This window comes from Heptranchias perlo, chromosome 26 (assembly GCF_035084215.1).
Source record: "Heptranchias perlo isolate sHepPer1 chromosome 26, sHepPer1.hap1, whole genome shotgun sequence".
Lineage (NCBI taxonomy): Eukaryota > Metazoa > Chordata > Chondrichthyes > Hexanchiformes > Hexanchidae > Heptranchias > Heptranchias perlo.
Window position 1 is genome coordinate 11,355,818 of NC_090350.1, and position 22,230 is coordinate 11,378,047.

The 22,230-nt window shown below is 46.2% G+C and overlaps 1 protein-coding gene across 1 annotated transcript in view; it reads left to right on the plus strand.

Annotated features, from left to right (window-relative positions):
* The window catches only part of sh3d21 (SH3 domain containing 21), a 99,129-nt gene that overhangs the window by 20,438 nt on the left and 56,461 nt on the right, over positions 1–22,230 (plus strand). Inside the window, exons 4-6 of the mRNA XM_068006976.1 lie at positions 13,742–13,857; positions 15,903–16,020; positions 18,840–18,883. Coding sequence (XP_067863077.1) covers positions 13,742–13,857; positions 15,903–16,020; positions 18,840–18,883 — 278 coding nt within the window. The remainder of the gene's footprint in view (positions 1–13,741; positions 13,858–15,902; positions 16,021–18,839; positions 18,884–22,230) is intronic.

Consider the following 22,230-nt stretch of genomic DNA (forward strand, 5'->3'; position numbering starts at 1 on the left):
TTCTGAACCCTCTCTAAGACCTTCACATCCTTCCTAAAGTGCGGTGCCCAGAATTGGACACAATACTCCAACTGTGGCCGAAACAGTGTTTTATAAAGGTTCAACATAACTTCCTTGCTTTTGTACTCTATGCCTCTATTTATAAAGGCCAGGATCCCATATGCTATTTTAACCGCTTTCTCAACCTGTCCTGCCACCTTCAAAGATTTGTGCACAGATACCCCCAGGTCTCTCTGTTCCTGCACCCCCTTTTAGAATTATACCATTTAGTTTATATTGCTTCTCCTCATTCTTCCTGCCAAAATGTATCACTTCGCACTTCTCTGCATTAAGTTTCATCTGCCATGTGTCCGCCCATTTCACCAGCCTCTCTATGTCCTCTTGAAGTCTATCACTATCTTCCTCACTGTTTACTACATTTCCAAGTTTTGTGTCATCTGAAAATTTTGAAATTGTGCCCTGTACACATGTCCAAGTCATTAATATATATCAAAAAAAGCTGCGGTCCCAGCACTGACCCCTGGGGAACACCACGGTATACCTCCCTCCAGTCTGACAAGATAACTGTTCACCACTATTCTCTTAGCCAATTTCGTATCCATGCTGCCATTGCCCTTTTTATTCCATGGGCTTCCATTTTGCTGACAAGCCTATTATGTGGCAATTTATCAAACACGTTTTGAAAGTCCATATACACCACATCAACTGCATTGCCCTCATCAACCCTCTCTGTTACCTCATCAAAAAACTCAATCAAGTTAGTTAAACACGATTTGCTTTTAACAAATCTGTGCTGGCTTTCCTTTATTAATTCATATTTGTCCAAGTGACTATTCATTTTGTCCCAGATTATTGTTCCTAAAAGCTTCCACACCACTGAGATTAAACTGATTGGCCTGTAGTTGCTGGGTTTATCCTTACACACTTTTTTCAACAAGGGTGTAACTTTTGCAATTCTCCGGTCCTCAGGCACCACCCCTGTATCTAAGGAGGATTGGAAGATTATGGCCAGCACATCTGCAATTTCCACCCTTACTTCCCTCAGCAACCTAGGATGGATCCCATCCAACCGGGTGAATTATCTACTTTAAGTACAGCCAGCCTTTCTAGTACCTCCTCTTTATCAATTTTCACCCCATCCAGTAACTTAACTACCTCTTCTTCTACTGTGACTTTGGCAGCATCTTCTTACTTGGTAAAGACAGATGCAAAGTATTCATTTAGTACCTCAGCCATCCCCTCTGCCTCCATGCGAAGATCTCCTTTTTGGTCCCTGATCACCCCACCCCTCCTCTTACTACCTGTTTACTATTTATTTGCCTATAGACGACTTTTGGATCCCTTTTATGTTGGCCGCCAGTCTATTCCCATTCTCTTTCTCTGCCCCTCTTATTTCCTTTTTCACCTCTCCTCTGTACTTTCTATATTCAGCCTGGTTCTCACTAGTATTAAGAACCTGACATTTGTCCCCTTTTTCTGCTTCACCTTACTCTCCATCTCTTTTGTCATCCTGAGAGCTCTGGTTTTGGTTGCCCTACCTTTCCCCCTCATGGGAATGTACCTAGACTGTACCCGAAACATTTGCTCTTTAAAGGCCGCCCATTGATTGATTACAGTTTTGCCTGCCAATCTTTGATTCCAATTTACCCGGGTCAGATCCATTCTCAACCCATTGAAATTGGCCCTGCTCCAATTAAATATTTTCACTCTAGATTGCTCCTTGTCCTTTTCCACAACTAATCTAAACCTTATGATACTATGATCACTGTTCCCTAAATGTTCCCCCACTGACACTTGCTCCACTTGACCCACCTCATTCCCCAGAACCAGATCCACCAATGCCTCCTTCCTCGTTGGGCCGGAAACATACTGATCAAGAGAGTTCTCCTGAACTCACTTTAGAAATTCCTCCCCCTCTTTGCCCTTTACACTATTACTGTCCCAGTCTATATTAGGATAATTGAAGTCCCCCATTATCACTACTCTATAGTTCTTGCACCTCTCTGTAATTTCCTTGCAAATTTGCTCCTCTATATTCTTCCCACTAGGTGGTGGTCTGTAGAATACACCCAGTAGTGTAATGGCACCTCTATTGTTTCTTAACTCTAACCAAATAGATTCTGTCCTTGACCCCTCAAGGACATCCTCTCCCTACAGCACTGCCATATTCTCCTTAATAAATACTGCCACTCCCCTCTTTTTTTTTCCTTCCCTATCTTTCCTGAAGACCTTGTATCCAGGAATATTTAGAACCCAATCCTGCCCTTTTTTTGTGCCAGGACTCCATTTTCATCACTGCATCATATTCCCATGTGGCTATTTGCACCTGCAGCTCAATAACCATAATTACCATGCTTCGTGCGTTTACACACATGCACTCTAAACGTATCTTAGACCTTCTCATATTCTCTCTTAATCTGATCCCACCTAATACTGTACTATTTCTTACTCTAGTGCTATCTGTCTCTCCCAATCCTTTGTGTCCCTTGAGTCTCCTTTCTAATGCTACATCCTGGTGCCCATCCCCCTGCAAAATTAGTTTAAACCGTTCTCCACAGCACTAGTGAACCTCCCCGCGAGGACGTTGTCCCAGCTCTGTTGAGGTGCAACCCATCTGTCTTGAACAGGTCCCTCCTGCCTCAGAACTAGTCCCAATGCCCCAAGAATCTGAAGCCCTCCCTCTTGCACCATGTCTCTAGCAATACATCAACCTCCCTTATCTTCCGATTTCTGTACCCACTAGCGCGTGGCACTGGGAGTAATCCAGAGATTAATACCTTTGAGGTCCTGCTATTTAACTTCTTCCCTCACTCCTGAAACTCTAGCCGCAGGACCATATCCCTTTTCTTTCCTATGTCGTTGGTACCCACATGGACCACGATTTCTGGCTGTTCCCTTTCCCTCTGCAGAATGTTCTGCGCCCTCTCCGTGATGTCCTTTACCCTGGCACCAGGGAGGAAACACACAATGCGGGACTCAAGTCGACAGTTACAAAAACGTCTGTCTGTCCCCCTGACTATCGAGTCCCCTATGACTACTGCATTTCTAGACTTAACTGTGCTCCCCTGTGCAGTCCTTTGCCCCAGGAGGTCCTGTTTTAGGGTGAGGGATATTGTTGAACGGGCATAGATGGAGCTTTATTCCTAGTTACGTGCACCTAACCACACTGCACCTGATCTGTGAGTACCGAGTATCTGAAAAGAGAAGGAGTTCCATTCCACGACACAAGATTCACAATGACAAATATGAAAGCCACAGTGAAGACCTTTTGACTGCGGCCGATCCTGAATTTACCACAGAGTCAAACATGTTGTGCTAAGTAAGCACGATTTAACCTTGGGCAGGGCATGTGCATCACTAAAGTTGGCCTCAGCGCCTGTAGGTTCAGGAAGGGAACTCTCCCAGATTGTCCGGGAATCTTCAGGAGTTAAAGATTGATCTCTCGGATACTGCTGCGAGGAACGCCGGGCTGTTTCCTGCTAAGCCTCCGGTCGGGCTCCAGGCACCACGAGGCGACCCTATCGTCCTGAGGAATTACTTAGAACCTTATAAATAAGAACATCCATTCCCTAACAGGACGCGGAGTGACAATTCCTGATCCACGAGGGATAAAATCTCTGCCGACGGGGCTGAACACATCCCCCAGTTCCCCAAGTCCCAGATCCCCGTGTCCCTGATCCCTGTGTCCCAGATTCCCATGTCCCGGCTCCCTGTGTCCCAGATTCCCGTGTCCCAGATTCCCATGTCCCGGCTCCCTGTGTCCCAGATTCCCGTATCCCAGATTCCCGTGTCCCGCCTCCCTGTGTCCCAGATCCCCGTGTCCTAGATCCCCGTGTCCCAGATCCCTGTGTCCCAGATCCCCGTGTCCAGACTCCCTGTGTCCCAGATCCCCATGTCCCGGCTCCCTGTGTCCCGACTCCCCATGTCTCAGATCCCTGTGTCCCAACTCCCCGTGTCCTAGATCCCCATGTCCTAGATCCCCGTGTCCCGGCTCCCTGTGTCCCAGATCCCCGTGTCCCAGATCCCCCTGTCCCAGATCCCCGTGTCCCGACTCCCCGTGTCTCAGATCCATGTGGCCCAGATCCCCCTGTCCCAGATCCCCGTGTCCCGACTCCCCATGTCCCAACTTTCTGTGTCCCAGATCCCCGTGTCCTGGATCCCCATGTCCCAGATTCCCATGTCCCAGATCCCTGTGTTCCAGATCCCCATGTCCTGGATCCCCGTGTCCCAGATCCCTGTGTCCCAGATCCCCGTGTCCTGGATCCCCGTGTCCCAGATCCCTGTGTCCCAGATTCCCATGTCCCGGCTCCCTGTGTCCCAGATTCCCGTGTCCCAGATTCCCATGTCCCGGCTCCCTGTGTCCCAGATTCCCGTATCCCAGATTCCCGTGTCCCGCCTCCCTGTGTCCCAGATCCCCGTGTCCTAGATCCCCGTGTCCCAGATCCCTGTGTCCCAGATCCCCGTGTCCAGACTCCCTGTGTCCCAGATCCCCATGTCCCGGCTCCCTGTGTCCCGACTCCCCATGTCTCAGATCCCTGTGTCCCAACTCCCCGTGTCCTAGATCCCCATGTCCTAGATCCCCGTGTCCCGGCTCCCTGTGTCCCAGATCCCCGTGTCCCAGATCCCCCTGTCCCAGATCCCCGTGTCCCGACTCCCCGTGTCTCAGATCCATGTGGCCCAGATCCCCCTGTCCCAGATCCCCGTGTCCCGACTCCCCATGTCCCAACTTTCTGTGTCCCAGATCCCCGTGTCCTGGATCCCCATGTCCCAGATTCCCATGTCCCAGATCCCTGTGTTCCAGATCCCCGTGTCCTGGATCCCCGTGTCCCAGATCCCTGTGTCCCAGATCCCCGTGTCCTGGATCCCCGTGTCCCAGATCCCTGTGTCCCAGATCCCCGTGTCCTGGATCCCCGTGTCCCAGATCCTGGGGATTTTCTCCGGACTCGCTCGCTCCTGCTGGCTGGGGGAAGTCACGTGATGCAACCTCCGGGTTTTGCATCCAACCACAGTTGGCAACCCTAGAGGGAGAAATAATCACCCGGGGGTTTCTGCTGCTGATCACCAGCCAGTGACCCCTGCTGCAAGAGGGTGGATATTGAATGAGAACAGAATGGGGTTGAGCTGGGACGTCTCCCCAAATTCAAACAGTCACTGTCTAGACTCACACCTGAGGAATGACCATTTGATCAATGTACCAAGGGGAGGTGGGGTGGGCTACAAACACCAATGGAATTGTATCCCAGCCATGAGGCAGCACCTTGTGTTGGGGGGGGGGGAGCAGAGTGGGGGGGGGCGGTGGAGAGGGGTGGAAATTGAGAGAAAAGGAGAGAATCTCAAGGATATAACAGGGATGAAATTGATCTTTCCCAATAGTGGAAACGTGCGATAGCAATTCCATCGGAAAAGACAATTGGACGCGGTGTAAAACGAGCAGCTGATTCGCTATTGCCTCTTTCGCGCTGCCATCAAAAACAAATTTGAGCCCCCATCATTTTGTGGGGATTGCATGAAGCAATAGTACAAAGAGCAGAATAACAACGAGCCCTGAGATTAGAGTGGGCAGTGGCTTTGAGGAAGTGGCTTAATATCACTGTACTATAGTGAAACGAGTCTTATTGTGGTGTGAGAATGGAAACACCAGGCCACTGGGCCAGGCCAGCGGAGAAACAAACAACAGATAGGATCTGACCACCTCAGGAAGTGACACTTTCAAAGCTGCCTCATTCATTCTCAAATTATTTCAATTATTCTATTGCCCTGGCCACGGACACTGGCCCAGCTATATGTTGTACGTCTGATCAGAGGAACAGCTGGAATGTGTTGCTGTTTCAGGAGGAGGTCAGAAACCAGACTGTCACCCACCAATGGTACAGTGTCGAGCTTGTGTAGGGAATGTGCTTTGAATTCGCATGGGGGGTGGGGAGGTGGGGGAATAGAGCCACAGGGAATCAAAACGTCAATTGACCAGCCAAGATATGTAGAGCTGGCAACAATCGCTCAATACCCAGGAAGGCAAGGACAGCTTAGTTTCTTTCTTTTTTTTCTGGGGGTGGAGGGTGAGTTACGTATCTCTCACTGTCAACGATTGCAACAAATCCGCAGAATGATCTGCTCAGTTTCTGTTACATGTCAGGCATTTTCTAATTTGATTTTTTTTAGTATATACGGCTCTAGGTGTTGCTGAGCAGTCATTTCAGGTTCTTGTCCAATCAGTATTTGATAATCACTTTATTCTAGAAACTTCTTGGCAGTTTCTGTTGCAGTACGGCTGAAGTGTCGGGTAATGGGGGAAATTCAGGCTTAAAGGGAGCATTACAGTGATAGAATCCTCAGTAATGGGACCATGGGCGAGGGTCTGGGAATGATATTAACATACTGAGGTGTCTGACTGTAGATGGGATTAACCCAGTGAGGTGTCTCACTGTAAATCTGACTGTCTAATGAGGTGTCTCACTGTAGATGGGATTGTCCCAGTAAAGTGTCTCACTGTAAATCCGACTGTCCTAATGAGGTGTCTCACTGTAGATGGGATTGTCCCAGTAAAGTGTCTCACTGTAGACGGGAGTGTTCTAGTGAGGTGTGTTGCTGTAGACGGGATTGTCCCAGAGAGATGTCTCACTGTAGGTGGGATTGTTCCAGTAAAGTTTCTCACAGTGGATGGGAGTGTCCCAGTGAGGTGTCTCACAGTAATTGGGAATGTCCCAGTGAGGTGTCTCACTGTAGATGGGATTATCCCAGTGAGGTGTCTCACTATGGATGGGATTATCCCAGTGAGGTGTCTCACTGTAGATGGAATTATCCCAGTGAGGTGTCTCACTGTAGATGGGATTATCCCAGTGAGGTGTCTCACTGTAGATGGGATTATCCCAGTGAGGTGTCTCACTGTAGATGGAATTATCCCAGTGAGGTGTCTCACTGTAGATGGGATTATCCCAGTGAGGTGTCTCACTGTAGACAGGAGTGTTCCAGTGAGGTGTCTCACTGTAGATGGGATTATCCCAGTGAGGTATCTCACTGTAGACGGGAGTGTTCCAGTGAGGTGTCTCACTGTAGACGGGAGTGTTCCAGTGAGGTGTCTCACTGTAGATGGGATTATCCCAGTGAGGTGTCTCACTGTAGACGGGAGTGTTCCAGTGAGGTGTCTCACTGTAGACGGGAGTGTTCCAGTGAGGTGTCTCACTGTAGACGGGAGTGTTCCAGTAAGGTGTCTGACTGTAGATGGCAGTGTTCCAGTGAGGTGTCACACTGTAGACGGGAGTGTTCCAGTGAGGTGTCACACTGTAGATGGGAGTGTTCCAGTGAGTGTCTCACTGTAAACAGGGGTGTTCCAGTGAGGTGTCTCTCATTGTCAAATGTTGTTACAAATTAGCAGAATGTCCTGCTCAGTATCTGTTACGTGTCAGGCATTTTCTAATTTGATTTTTTTTTCAGCTTACATGATTCTAGGTTTCCGGCTGTTGCTGAGCAGTAATTTCAGGTTCTGATTCCAATCAGTATTTGATAGTCGCTTTATTCCAGAAATAGTGCCGGGTAATGGGGGAAATTCAGGCTTAAAGGGAGCATTACAGTGATAGAAACCTCAGTAATGGGACCATGGGCGAGAATCTGGGAATGATGTTAATCCAGTGAGGTGTCTCACTGTAGATGGGATTGTCCTAGTGAGGTGTCTCACTGTAGATGGGATTGTCCTAGTGAGGTGTCTCACTTTAGATGGGATTGTCCTAGTGAGGTGTCTCACTATGGATGGGATTATCTCAGTGAGGTGTCTCACTGTGGATGGGATTATCTCAGTGAGGTGTCTCACTGTGGATTGTCCCAGGAGGTGTCTTACTGTAGATGGGATTGTCCCAGGAGGTGTCTCACTCTAGAGTGGATTGTTCAAGTAAAGTGTCTCACTGTTACGTGATTTTTCCAGTAATGTGTCTCACTGTAGATGGGATTATCTCAGTGAGGTGTCTCACTGTGGATGGGATTGTACCACTGAGGTGTCTCACTCTAGATGAGATTGTTCCTTTGAGGTGTCTCATTGTAGACAGGATTTTCCCAGTGAGGTGTCCCACTGTAAATGGGATTGTCCCCAGAGATGTCTCATTGTAGATGGTGGGACATCTCCTGGGACAATATAAATTTACTGTAAATGTAAATATGGGAGGCAGATGTTAGTCTGTGTGTCTGGGTTCAGCTGATGTGGATGAACAGAATAACTTGCTCTAATTTTCAGTGCATTCTGTATTGGTTGGCTACATTTCTTGCTTTCTGCTTGTGGTTCAGGCTGATGTACCTTCACAGGTCAGTCCTGGGATTTGTTTGTAACAGTGACTAGGTGAAGCCCTGGTGAGTGCAAGAAGTTTCAAATTATAGTTTAACCTAATGCTTCTCTGTACCGGCACAGCCTGTCTATTTTCATATCATTTTAGCTTCTTGCCGTCTCTCTGCTTGTCGTATTTGACCTTAAGGAAGTGTGGGATCTTTTTATTCCCCCACACTTTAAGTTCTCTTCTCAGGCACTGGTTCCTTGCTTTGGTTTGATTTCCCAGACCCAAGTCACCGTGGGGTCATAGAGTCATAGAGTCATAGAGTTATACAGCACGGATAGAGGCCCTTCGGCCCATCGTGTCCGCGCCGGCCATCAAGCCCTGTCTACTCTAATCCCATATTCCAGCATTTGGTCCGTAGCCTTGTATGCTATGGCATTTCAAGTGCTCATCCAAATGCTTCTTGAATGTTGTGAGGGTTCCTGCCTCCACAACCCTTTCAGGCAGTGAGTTCCAGACTCCAACCACCCTCTGGGTGAAAAAGTTCTTTCTCAAATCCCCTCTAAACCTCCCGCCTTTTACCTTGAATCTATGTCCCCTTGTTATAGAACCCTCAACGAAGGGAAAGAGCTCCTTAGTATCCATCCTATCTGTGCCCCTCATAATTTTGTACACCTCAATCATGTCCCCCCTCAGCCTCCTCTGCTCCAAGGAAAACAAACCCAATCTTCCCAGTCTCTCTTCATAGCTGAAGCGCTCCAGCCCTGGTAACATCCTGGTGAATCTCCTCTGCACCCTCTCCAAAGCGATCACATCCTTCCTGTAGTGTGGCGACCAGAACTGCACACAGTACTCCAGCTGTGGCCTAACCAGTGTTTTATACAGCTCCATCATAACCTCCTTGTTCTTATATTCTATGCCTCGGCTAATAAAGGCAAGTATCCCATATGCCTTCTTTACCACCTTATCCACCTGTTCCGCCACCTTCAGGGATCTGTGAACTTGCACACCAAGATCCCTCTGACCCTCTGTCTTGCCTAGGGTCCTCCCATTCATTGTGTATTCCCTTGCCTTGTTAGTCCCTCCAAAGTGCATCAACTCGCACTTTTCCGGGTTAAATTCCATTTGCCACTGTTCCGCCCATCTGACCAACCCATCTATATCGTCCTGCAGACTGAGGCTATCCTCCTCGCTATTTACCACCCTACCAATTTTTGTATCATCAGCGAACTTACTGATCATACCTTTTACATTCATATCCAAGTCATTAATGTAGACCACAAACAGCAAGGGACCCAGCACCGATCCCTGTGGTACCCCACTGGCCACAGGCTTCCAGTCACAAAAACAACCTTCGACCATCACCCTCTGCCTTCTGCCACTAAGCCAGTTTTGTATCCAAAGTGCCAAGGCACCCTGGATTCCATGGGCTCGTACCTTCTTGACCAGTCTCCTGTGGGGGACTTTATCGAAGGCCTTACTGAAATCCATGTATACCACATCCACTGCGTTACCCTCATCCACACGCCTAGTCACCCCCTCAAAAAATTCAATCAAATTAGTCAGACATGATCTTCCCTTGACAAAGCCATGTTGACTATCCCTGATTAATCCTTGCTTCTCCAAGTGGAGACTAATTTTGTCCTTCAGAATTTTTTCCAATAATTTTCCTACCACTGATGTTAGGCTCACTGGCCTGTAGTTCCCCGGTTTTTCCCTATTCCCCTTCTTGAATAATGGTATTACATTAGCGGTTCTCCAGTCCTCTGGCACATCCCCTGTGGCCAGAGAGGTTCTGAATATATGTGTCAGAGCCCCCGCAATCTCCTCCTTTGCCTCACACAGTAGCCTGGGATACATTCCGTCCGGGCCTGGGGATTTATCCATTTTTAGGCCTGCTAAAACCGCCAATACCTCCTCCCGCTCGATGTTAATATGTTCGAGTATATCACAGTCCCCCTGCCGTATTTCTATGTCTACATCGTCCTTCTCCATAGTGAAAACAGATGCAAAAAATTCATTTAGAACCCCTCCTACATCTGCCGGCTCCACACACACATTGCCATTTTTGTCCCTAATGGGCCCTATTTTTTCCCTAGTCATCCTCTTACCCTTAATATACTTATAAAACATCTTAGGATTTTCCTTTATTTTGCTCACCAGTGTTATTTCATGGCCCCTCCTTGATCTCCTAATTTCTTTTTTAAGTATCCCCCTGCACTTTTTGTACTCCTCTAGGGCTTCCTCCGTCTTTAGCCTTTTGTATCTTCCAAAAGCCCTCCTTTTTTTCCTAATCCATTCTCGTATATCCCCTGACATCCAAGGTTCCCTGGAGTTCTTGGAACCACCCTTGACCTTTACGGGAACATGTTGCCATTGTATGGTCTCAATCTCCCTTCTGAAAGACTCCCATTGCTCCGATGCGGATTTTCCTACAAGCAGCTGATCCCAGTCCATTTTGGCCAGATCCTGCCTTATCCTATTAAAATCGGCCTTCCCCCAATTTAGAACCTTTATTTCCGGCCCCTCCCTGTCCTTTTCCATGACCACCTTAAATCTCACTGAATTATGGTCACTGTCACCAAAGTGCTCACCTACTAGCACTTCTTCCACTTGGCCGGCCACATTCCCTAGAATTAGGTCCAGTACCGCCCCCTCTCTTGTAGGACTTTCTACATGCTGGCTCAAAAAGCTCTCCTGGATGCACGTTAAGAATTTTGTACCCTCTAAGCCTTTTACACTCTGAGTATCCCAGTTAATATTGGGGAAGTTGAAATCCCCCACTATTATTACCCTATTATTTGCACAATTTTCTGAGATTTGCCTACATATCTGTTCCTCTATCTCCCCCTGACTGTTTGGGGGCCTATAGTACACTCCCATCAAAGTGCTTGCCCCCTTTTTGTTTTTAAGCTCCACCCATATGGCCTCATTAGAGGAACCTGCTAATATATCATCCCTCCTTATGGCAGTAATTGATTCTTTAATTAATATTGCGACCCCCCCCCTCCTCTTATACCTCCCCCTCTGTCTCGCCTGAAGATTCTGTACCCCGGAATATTGAGCTGCCAGTCTTGCCCCTCCCTCAACCATGTCTCTGTGACAGCAACAATATCATACTCCCATGTGTTTATCAACACCTTCAGTTCATCCACCTTATTCGCAAGACTCCTTGCATTAAAATAGATGCCATCCAGCCTTGCCCTCACATATTTGCCCTGTCTTCCAAGCTGACTTGTTTTTTTCTCTATATTTGGCTGCACATCACCCCCTATTGTAGCTCCACTCTGTATCCCATCCCCCTGCCAAGTTAGTTTAAACCCCCCCCAACAGTGCTAGCAAACCTCCCCTCCCCAAGGGGCCATTCTTCAAGGGTGGGGCAGGACGCCATGCCTTGTGGACCACAGTGCAGGGGGGATTATGCGGCCAGTGACTCTGGCCTGAATCCTATAGAATGGATGGTTAAAGGGTGGCTACCCGTGTTATGGATGGGCCCCTAATACCATTAATATTTAGCAGTGTGATGTATCTGAAAGGACTGCCCTTTCTGTGGACCTTGTGACCTCAACAATTTGATAATTGAATTATGTCAGTGTGCCCATTCCATTCGCTCTCTGTTGACATTTATAGAGGACAACCTCGCCAGATACCTTCTGGCCTTTAGCTTTCAACCAGAAATTTCACCAGACGCTTCTTAAAATGTCAAGGATCTCCATTCTGACCTATATTAGCAGAGCATTAGACCTGAAACAGACACGGATAAGCATGGTGATCACTATCGACCTATACAGACAGACACCAACTGATACAGACAGACACCAACTGATACAGACTGACAGACACCAACTGATACAGACTGACAGACACCAACTGATGCAGACAGACAGGCACCAACTGATACAGACAGACACCAACTGATATGGACAGACAGACACCAACTGATACAGACTGACAGACACCAACTGATAGCGACTGACAGACACCAACCGATACAGACAGACACCAACTGATACAGACAGACAGATACCAACTAATACAGACTGACAGACACCAACTGATACAAACTGACAGACACCAACTGATACAGACTGACAGACACCAACTGATACAAACTGACAGACACCAACTGATACAGACAGACACCAACTGATACAAACTGACAGACACCAACTGATACAGACAGATACTAACTAATACAGACTGACAGACACCAACTGATACAAACTGACAGACACCAACTGATACAGACAGATACCAACTAATACAGACTGACAGATACCAACTGATACAGACAGATACCAACTAATACAGACAGACAGACACCAACTGATGCAGACAGACAGACACCAACTGAAACAGACTGACAGACACCAACTGATACAGACAGATACCAACTAATACAGACTGACAGATACCAACTGATATAGACGGACACCAACTGATACAGACAGACAGACACCAACTGATGCAGACAGACAGACACCAACTGAAACAGACTGACAGACACCAACTGATACAGACAGACACCAATTGAAACAGACTGACAGATACCAACTGATATAGACGGACACCAACTGATACAGACAGACAGACACCAACTGAAACAGACAGACACCAACTGATGCAGACAGACAGACACCAACTGAAACAGACAGACAGACACCAACTGATGCAGACATACAGACACCAACTGAAACAGACTGACAAATACCAACTGATACAGACGGACACCAACTGATACAGACAGACACCAACTGAAACAGACTGACAGATACCAACTGATGTAGACTGACAGACACCAACTGATGCAGACAGACGGACACCAACTGATACAGACAAACAGACACCAACTGATGCAGACAGACAGACACCAACTGATAAATACTGACAGATATCAACTGATACAGACAGGCAGATACCAACTGATACAGACAGACAGACACCACCTGATACAGACAGACACCAATTGATAAATACTTGCAGATACCAACTGATACAGACAGACAGACATTAATTGATACAGACAGGCTGGGAGACAGACATCAACACCAAATTACCATTATTCACAATGGAGGTTTGGCTTTGAGTCAAACTTTGAATGAACCATGTGAACTATCCATTACTACAGCCAGTTTTTATAGTGAGGCACTTGGAGTGTCATTCAATTCTAAAATACTTTGCCCAATGTGGTACTGAACCAAGTGGAGCAGGAAAGTGCCAGGTTCAGTCCCTGGCTTGTGTTGGATTAGTTGATCTCCGGGATAGATATTACGGATCTAGGTTCACACATTAGAATGACCTGTTCGGCAGTAGACTGGAGGGTGGGTAGTATTGTTGGGGCTGTGTCCCAGCAAGGACAAAATTAGGGGGAAACCCACAGAGCTCCAAGTGTAGGAGGGATGTATAACAATGTGACTACTGACTGAAGCATGGGTATTAATCCCTGTAAACTGAGGGAGCACTGACTGTTGGATCTGTAATTACAGAGCATGCGGTGAGGAAGAAGAAGCAGAGATGGTGTGAGGTGGTAATTTCTTACAGCCCTGTGAAACCAGACAAGCTGGACCTCAACTTAGGGGACATCATTGAGGTCCTCGATGAGGTGAGATATCATTCCAAGTAAAATATTAAAAATGGATGAGTTCATCTTCATCACAGTCTATGGAGCTTCTATCTGTATTGTTGTTTCCATTAAGAGACCATAAAAATGGCCCACAGCCCATAATACAGGGTACCACCAGGGTGGAAAAGGAGAGAAGATGAGATAAGTCATGTAGTGGCTAAGTAAAGGACGAAGAAGGAACTTGCATTTCTATAGCGCCTTTCACGACCTCAGGACATCCCAATGCGATTTACAGCCAATTAAGTACTTTTTGAAATGCAGCCACTGTTGTGATGTAGGAAATGCAGCGACCAATTTGAGTACAGCAAGGTCCCACAAACAGCAATGAAATAAATGACCACTTCATCTGTTTTAGGTGTTGGTTGAGGAATAGATATTGGCCAGGACACTGGGAGAAACTCCCCTGCTCTTCTTCGAATAGTGCCATGGGATCTTTCATCTCCATCTGAAAGGGCAGACGGTTTAACGTCTCATGCGAAAGATGGCACCTTCAACAGTGCAGCACTCCCTCAGTACTGCACTGGAGTGTCAGCCTAGGCTTTGTGCTCACGTCTGGAGTGGGACTTGAACCCACAACTTTCTGACTCAGAGGTGAGAGTGGTACCCACTGAGGCAGAGCTGACACTGTAGCACCTAGCTTGGGTGTTAAAAAAACCTGTAGAATGTAGGAAGAAGAGAAAACTGAGGGAGATGTGGAGTTCCATAATTTTGAGATCCTGGGAAAGATTTAGTCAAGAATGGGAGACAGAGTAACAATCCTGATTTCAGCACAGCAAGATCCAGGGAGAGGAGGATTGGCTAGGACAGTCTATTTGCAGGTTAGCAATAACAAGAGAAGAAAATCCACGAGAAAACTGACCATAGACCTGCAGAAAAAATAGAGAGACAAGAAAGGCCGTGAAGGAGAGACTTGATTCATATTAAAAATGTAAATCTCTGACGTGAAATGTGTACATAGGGTTGGGCCTCTGCTCTGTAGGACTCACTAATTATCCCTGTGTGGGCTCTCTTTGCTGCATATTAGCATTGATAGAATTTGAAATTTTTAAAATCTATTTAACTGTATATTATATTCGTAAATTTACATTAAAGTTGTACGCTGGCTCACCCACAATTGCCCACAAGGGGTTTTGTGCCTTCAGAGGAGGTGTGACCAGATGGTAAACTGTTCCCCTTGTGAGAAAGAGACCGCAGAGAGTTGGGTCTCCACATCTGCCCCCTCTGCCATCCTTTTACCAGCTACTTCTTGGCAGCTGTCGGCAGAGGGGCTGGAGGAGTTCTTTAACTGGACCAGCCCATATTAACACCATAGCTACAAGAGTAGGGCAGAGGCTGTGATGAGTGGCTCATCGTCTGACCCCTCAAAGCTGCTCCACCTCCTCAAGGTTCAAGTTGGGAGTGTGATGGAATACTCTCCACTAGCCTGGAATGGGTGCAGCCACAACAACTCTTGAGAAACTCGACACCATCCAGGACAAAGCAGTTCACTTGATCAGTGTCCCTGCCACTGGACTCAGTATCCACTCCCTCCACCACCGGCGTACTGTGGCTGCGGTATGTACGATGGACAGGATGCATTGCATCAACTCACCAAGGTTATTTCAACAGCACCTCCCTCCTCTGCGATCTCTATCAACCAATAAGATCAAAAGCAGCAATATTGAGGGAACACCATCATTTCCAGGTTCCCCTCCAAGTCACACATCATCCTGAGATATATCGCCGTCCCTTCATTGTCACTGGGCCAATATCCTGGAATTCCCAACCTAATTTCCCCATGGGACCAGCATCACCACCAGGATTGCAGTGGTTCAAGGTGAAGGCCCACCACTACCTTCTCAGAGCAACTAGGGAAAGGCAATAAATGCAGCCTCACCTGTGCCACCCAGACCCCAAGAACAAATAAATAAAACATTGAATATTCCACTGGATGGTACAGATGATATGATGTCCATGTCTGAGACCCAATCATTACACTGTGCCAAACCTACTCTCATTTATTTTTAATTTTATTTGTCCTTTAGATTGAAGATGGTTGGTGGTTGGGAAGAAAGAATGGAAAAATTGGGGGTTTCCCATCTAATTTTGTCATAGAAATGGACAAAACTGAAGGAAAGGTCTCGGGCATAGATATCGACTCAAGTATGATTTTTGTTTTATTATGTTGGATCAACACATGTTAGAAATTTCAGTTGTGTAGTCGATATTCTCTCAGATGCAACATCACCGGTCACCGGTCACTCCTGTAAGTGGACCTTGCACTCCTTACAATGTGGAGAGCACCCTTACTGCATGACATCTAGTTAAACAATAGAGTGACCCGGGGGCCAAAACAATAAGACCCTTTGTTCAGTGTACTGGATACTGTGATCTTGTTTGGGTTGCCACATACATTGCCCCTAACCTTTGCAAGGCAGATTAATAAACACCTCAGTGAGGCAAGGCAAATTTTGAAACAAACTGGTTTATTTTATTTGAAGTATATGAATGAACAGAATGCAATCCTCCAGTGAAATATATCTATTTCTTATTGCTCCTTGTACCATGGAAAATAACCAAGTGCACTACTCTACCAGTGTTAATGGGCTAAACTAATTTTACAAATTACCAATCCCTAAACTAACCAGCACTAATCTTTCCTATTATGGGCCATATACGTTCCAGTCTCAATTTAGAGTCTTGGGCTGGAGAGAAGGTGTGACTACTCTGTCTCTCTCACTTTACATACACAAAACCTCTTGCAGACTATCTTTTCCAGCAAGAGAGAAAAGCAGAAGCTTAATGTCTGACCCTCCCTCGGCTCTCTGTGTTGACCATTTGTTTACCAAGCTGCTTACCACCTCAAATGAGAAACCTCCCTGCTTGGTGTGGAAGCTATGACAACCACTATGAACACAATCCATAGTCTGTTTAGCTAAGCCCCCTGCTGGGCACCCCGAATTAAAACTATTCCAACAATAAAGGTGCATACATGTTTAGGAAGACGCTGGACAACCCCCATCATCTCAAACTGATATGGAATGCAAGAATACTTATTTCTGAGATGGCTGGTGTTCCAATGAATTTCTCATAAACAATATCTCGGATAGTTTGTGCCTTGCTGGGAGTTAATACTTTGTGAACTGTGTCTAACTTCACAGTGACATCACAAAATAAATTAAACTACAACTGCTTCCAGACCAAATAGATTAAAAATCTCAAAATGTAATATGGCTTCTCCCACTGGGTCAAAGTCCTGGAACTCCCTCCTAACAGCACCATGGAAGTACCTTCACCATATGGACTGCAGTGGTTCAAGAAGAAGGCCCAACACCACCTCCTCAAGGGGCAACTAGGGAGGGGCAATAAATGCCGACCTTGCCAGCGACGCTCATAATAAAAAAAATAATACAGCATCGACAGAAAAGTTGTGGTGTGTGTAACCAGAAGAATCCTCCACATGAACCCAACTAGGGTTGAACAAGAGAGAACTGTATATCCACTAGGTGATGTGATTTGGGGGCAGTTCCCAAATCGAATCAGGCTCAACCAGAATAACTGTTATTCTCAACTAGAAGCAAAGAAAATATATTTTTTTAACGTTCATATAAAAGCTCGCCTGTTTCTGTGGTTACACTCTTGTCCGGAAGTTATGACTGTACCTGATTATCCTTGTGCTGAGGGTAATGAGGACTGAGTGGGGGTAATTTTAACTGGGGGTAATGGATCAGCCTCCCCTGATTTTAATTTCCATTGACTTCAATGGGATCGAGTATCATGAGAGATGTATAACGGGCGACCAATCTGATATCACTCGTTTTACACTATGGCTAAAATTCAAATTACTCCCAGTGAGTGAGTGGGCTGCAGAGATGGGTGGTGTCTGTAATCACAGGAAGTTAAAAAGGGCTGGGGAGTGGTGGTTCGTTGCTGGGTTGTGCATTGGAGTTGATATATTGGGTTCTTTTGTTACAATTTTCCGTTGTTTATACAATTGCACAAAATGCAGATGAAGATTCCAATTCGCTAACATTTACAGGTTTAAATTCTGAGCAAAATAGAGAGACGGAATGCTTCTACCCCTATCCTCAGGGAAGAGGAGCACACACCGCATGTGTAATTTAAACATGGGAGAAAGCTCCCCGACGGCTGATTTGGTAAATGCAGGATGTAACAGCCATAGATTTGCATCTTAGTCTATGCGGAGTTAATGATCTCAGCCAAGGGGGCAGTAGAGGAGCTACAAATGTGTTCAGTGCTCCTGTCCCAAAACATTTAAACGATCCCGAACCTGGGAATTCAGACAGGATCAGGGACGTTAGCAGTGAGCTGATGGGAGTTCAACTCTTCCTCAGATCTGTCTGGAGCTCTTCCTGATATCAGCTTTAAACTTACATTTCACTAATTTAAATCCACTAGACTTATTTTATTGGCTTAGTTTGATGTAATATCCAAGATTGACGTTAATTATAACATTTAACATGTATAAGGAGCATCAGGTACCCACAGAATCACGATTTAACATGATATTCAAAGGGCTGTAGCTCCAATGGTACAATATCGCACTAGGTGATCGGCCTAGATTACGTGCTGGAGGTGCAGACAACCTGCTGACATTGAGGCGAGAGTGCGACCAACTGAGCCAAGCTGACACAATTGTGCAATGAAGCTTGATTTCAAGAGAGTTCGGACGGCAGGGAGGAGGCAGAGGATGTGGAATGGTGTGTTTGGAGTTTAGAAGGAAGAAAGTTCAGAGGACCACTGACCAGATGAAAGGAGGGGTGTAAAGTAACATAAGCATGGTATGGATTCAGGATTCTGAATGTTGGGTTTCAATGAGGACATTTTACTACTAAGTCTTAGGGTGAAGGGGTTTCTGTAACATTTGACGGGATTCATTCGAATTCTGCTGGGAGCAGCGAATGGAAGAGGATCATCTTCCAGTGATGTGTCCATTCTCACTTTCATCTTTCCCTCATTAGGTCTAGGTGCCATGAATGAAGATGGACCAAGCTCAGTCCTCCAGGTAAAACATCCAACAAACCCAGAAATGGTCTCTGTGACAATGAGAGGCAACAAGTTTCTAGGTGCTAAGTTTCAGCGGGATTGTGGAGCTGTGCGCAGTCTGCTCTCGTCCCGAGTACTTGATAGATAGTATTTACGCAGGCATTATGTACTTACCACAAGACAACCAATCAGTCATTGGTTTATAGGAAAATGATGACTGGACCTGGCGATGTGCTTGGGCTGCCTCATGTCACACCGAAGCAGACCTAAGTGTGAGCCTGCAAAATATCCCATTGAGTTGAAGGAGCCTTTGGAGAGAGTGCTAGAGTGAGCCCATAGTCTGGGTGGCAATTAGAATGCAAATTATGAAGCAAGCCAGGCTGAAAATCTCATTGATCCAAGGATTTCGCCTGAGTAATTGAGAAGTCTCAATATCCACTCCCAACACAAAGCCCAGAGAAGTCAAGATTTTCCCTGTACTCGATGGCAAAGGCAACACACTGCATCCAGCCCCTGCTATACCTCAACCAGGAACGCTCGAGACTGACAGTGTGGCAAAAAGTCTGAAGCAGTAGTCCACTGACCAGCATTGATATCTGCCATTTTGCAACAGGACATGCACAGTAATATCATATAGAAACAAATTCACCAATCCCATGCTCCCATGTCTCACATAGAACGGAGCAGCTTCGGAGAATCGTCACCATAGTGTTGTAACTTTATTTTTGACCGATGCTCCCTTCAGGCAAGAATCCCCTAGGAGCACTGAATTTAAAGAACTTACATTTATATCATGCCTTTCACCACCTCAGGATGTCCCAAAGTGCTTTACAGTCAATGAAGTGTTTTTGATGTGTAGTCACTGTTGTAATGTAAGAAACGTGACAGCCAATATGCGCACAGCAAGATCCCACAAACAGCATTGTGACAATGACCGGATAATCTGTTTTTAGTGATGTTGGTTGAGGGATAAATATTATAGAATCATAGAATCATAGAAAGGTTACAGCACGGAAGGAGCCATTTGGCCCATCGAGTCCGTGCCAGCTCTATGCAAGAGCAATCCAGCTAGTCCCATTCCCCCGCCCTTTCCCGGTAGCCCTTCAATTTTTTTCCTTTCAAGTGCTTATCCAGTTCCCTTTTCAATCTGATTGACTCTGCCTCCACCACCCCCTCAGGCAGCACATTCCAGATCCTAACCACTCACTGTGTAAAAAAGCTTTTCCTCATGTCGCCTTTGGTTCTTTTGCCAATCACCTTAAATCTATGCCCTCATCTACCCTCTCTGATACTTCATCAAAAAAGTCTATCAGGTTAGTTAAACACGATTTGCCTTTAACAAATCCATGCTGGCTTTCTCTAATCAATCCACACTCATCCAAGTGACTGTTAATTCTGTCCTGGATTATCGTTTCTAAAAGTTTCCCCACCACTGAGGTTAAACTGACTGGCCTATAGTTGCTGGGTTTATCCTTACACCCTTTTTTGAACAAGGATGTAACATTTGCAATTCTCCAGTCTTCTGGCACCACTTCCCTATCTAAGGATGTTTGGAAGATTATGGCCAGTACCTCTGCAATTTCCACCCTTACTTCCCTCAGCAACCTAGGATGCATCCCATCCGGACCGGGTGACTTATCTACTTTAAGTACAGCTAGCCTTTCAAGTACCTCTTCTTTATCATTTTTTAGCCCATCCAGTATCTCAACTATATCTTCCTTTACTGAGATTCTGGCAGCATCTTCTTCCTTGGTAAAGACAGATGCAAAGTACTCATTTAGTATCTTGGCCGTGCCCTCTGCTTCCATGAGTAGATCTCCTTTATGGACCCTAATCGGTCCCACCCCTCCTCTTACTACCCGTTTACTGTTTACATGTTTGTAGAAGACTTTTGGATTGCCTTTTATGTTGGCCGCCAGTCTATTCTTATACTCTCTCTTTGCCCCTCTTATTTCCTTTTTCGCTTCCCCTCTGAACTTTCTATATCCTGCCTGGTTCTCACTTGTGTTATCAACCTGACATCTGTCATACGCCCCTTTTTTCTGTTTCATCTTACTCTCTATCTCTTTTGTCATCTGGGGAGCTCTGGCTTTAGTTGCCCTACCTTTCTGCCTCGTGGGAATGTGCCTAGACTGTACCTGAACCATCTTTTCCTTAAAGGCTGCCCACTGTTCAATTACAGTTTTGTTTGCCAATCTTTGATTCCAATTTACCCGGGCCAGATCTGTTCTCATCCCATTGAAATTGGCCCTCCTTCAATTGAGTATTTTTACTTTAGAGTGGGCCGTGTCCTTTTCCATAGCTATTCTAAACCATATGATACTATGATTACTGCTCCCTAAATGTTCTCCCACTGACACTTGCTCCACTTGGCCCACCTCATTCCCTAGAACCAAGTCCAGCAATGCCTCCTTCCTCATTGGGCCAGAAACATTCTGGTTAAGAAAGTTATCCTGAACACATTTCAAAAATTCCTCTCCCTCTTTGCCCCTTATATTATTATTGTTATCCTAGACTATATTAGGATAGTTGAAGTCCCCGGTTATCATTACTCTATAGCTTTTGCACCTCTCTGTAATTTCCCTGCAAATTTGCTCCTCTATCTCCTGCCCACAAGCCAGTGGCCAATAGAATACACCCAGTAGTGTAATGGCGCCTCTTTTATTTCTTAACTCTAACCAAATAGATTCTGTCCTTGACCCCTCCAAGATATCCTCTCTCTCCAGTACTGCAATATTCTTCTTAATCAATACTGCCACCCCGCCTCCTTTCTTTCCGTCCCTATCTTTGCTGATCACCTTGTATCCAGGAATATTTACTACCCAATCCTGCCCTTTTTTGAGTCAGGTCTCAGTTATCGCCACAACATTGTGTTCCCATGTGGCTATTTGCGCCTGCAGCTCATCAACCTTGTTTACCATGCTTCCTGCTTTTACACACATGCACTGCAAACCAGTCTTAGGCTTTCTTGTATTCTCTTAGTCTGACCCCACCTAATACTGTACTATTTCTTGCTCTAGTGCTATCTTTCTCCCCCGATCCTTTGTGCCCCTTGTTTCTCCTTTCCAATGCTACATCCTGGTGCCCATCTCCCTGCCAAATTAGTTTAAACCCCCCCTCCCCCCACAGCACGAGCGAACCTCCCCGCGAGGACATTGGTCCCAGCTCCGTTGAGGTGCAACCCGTTCGGCCTGTACAGGTCCCACCTTCCCCAGAACTGATCCCAATGCCCCAGGAATCTAAAGCCCTCTCTCCTGCACCAACTCTCCAGCCAGACATTCATCTGCTCTACCCTCCTATTTCTATACTCACTAGCCTGTGACACCGGGAGTAATCCGGAGATTACTACCTTTGAGGTCCTGCTTC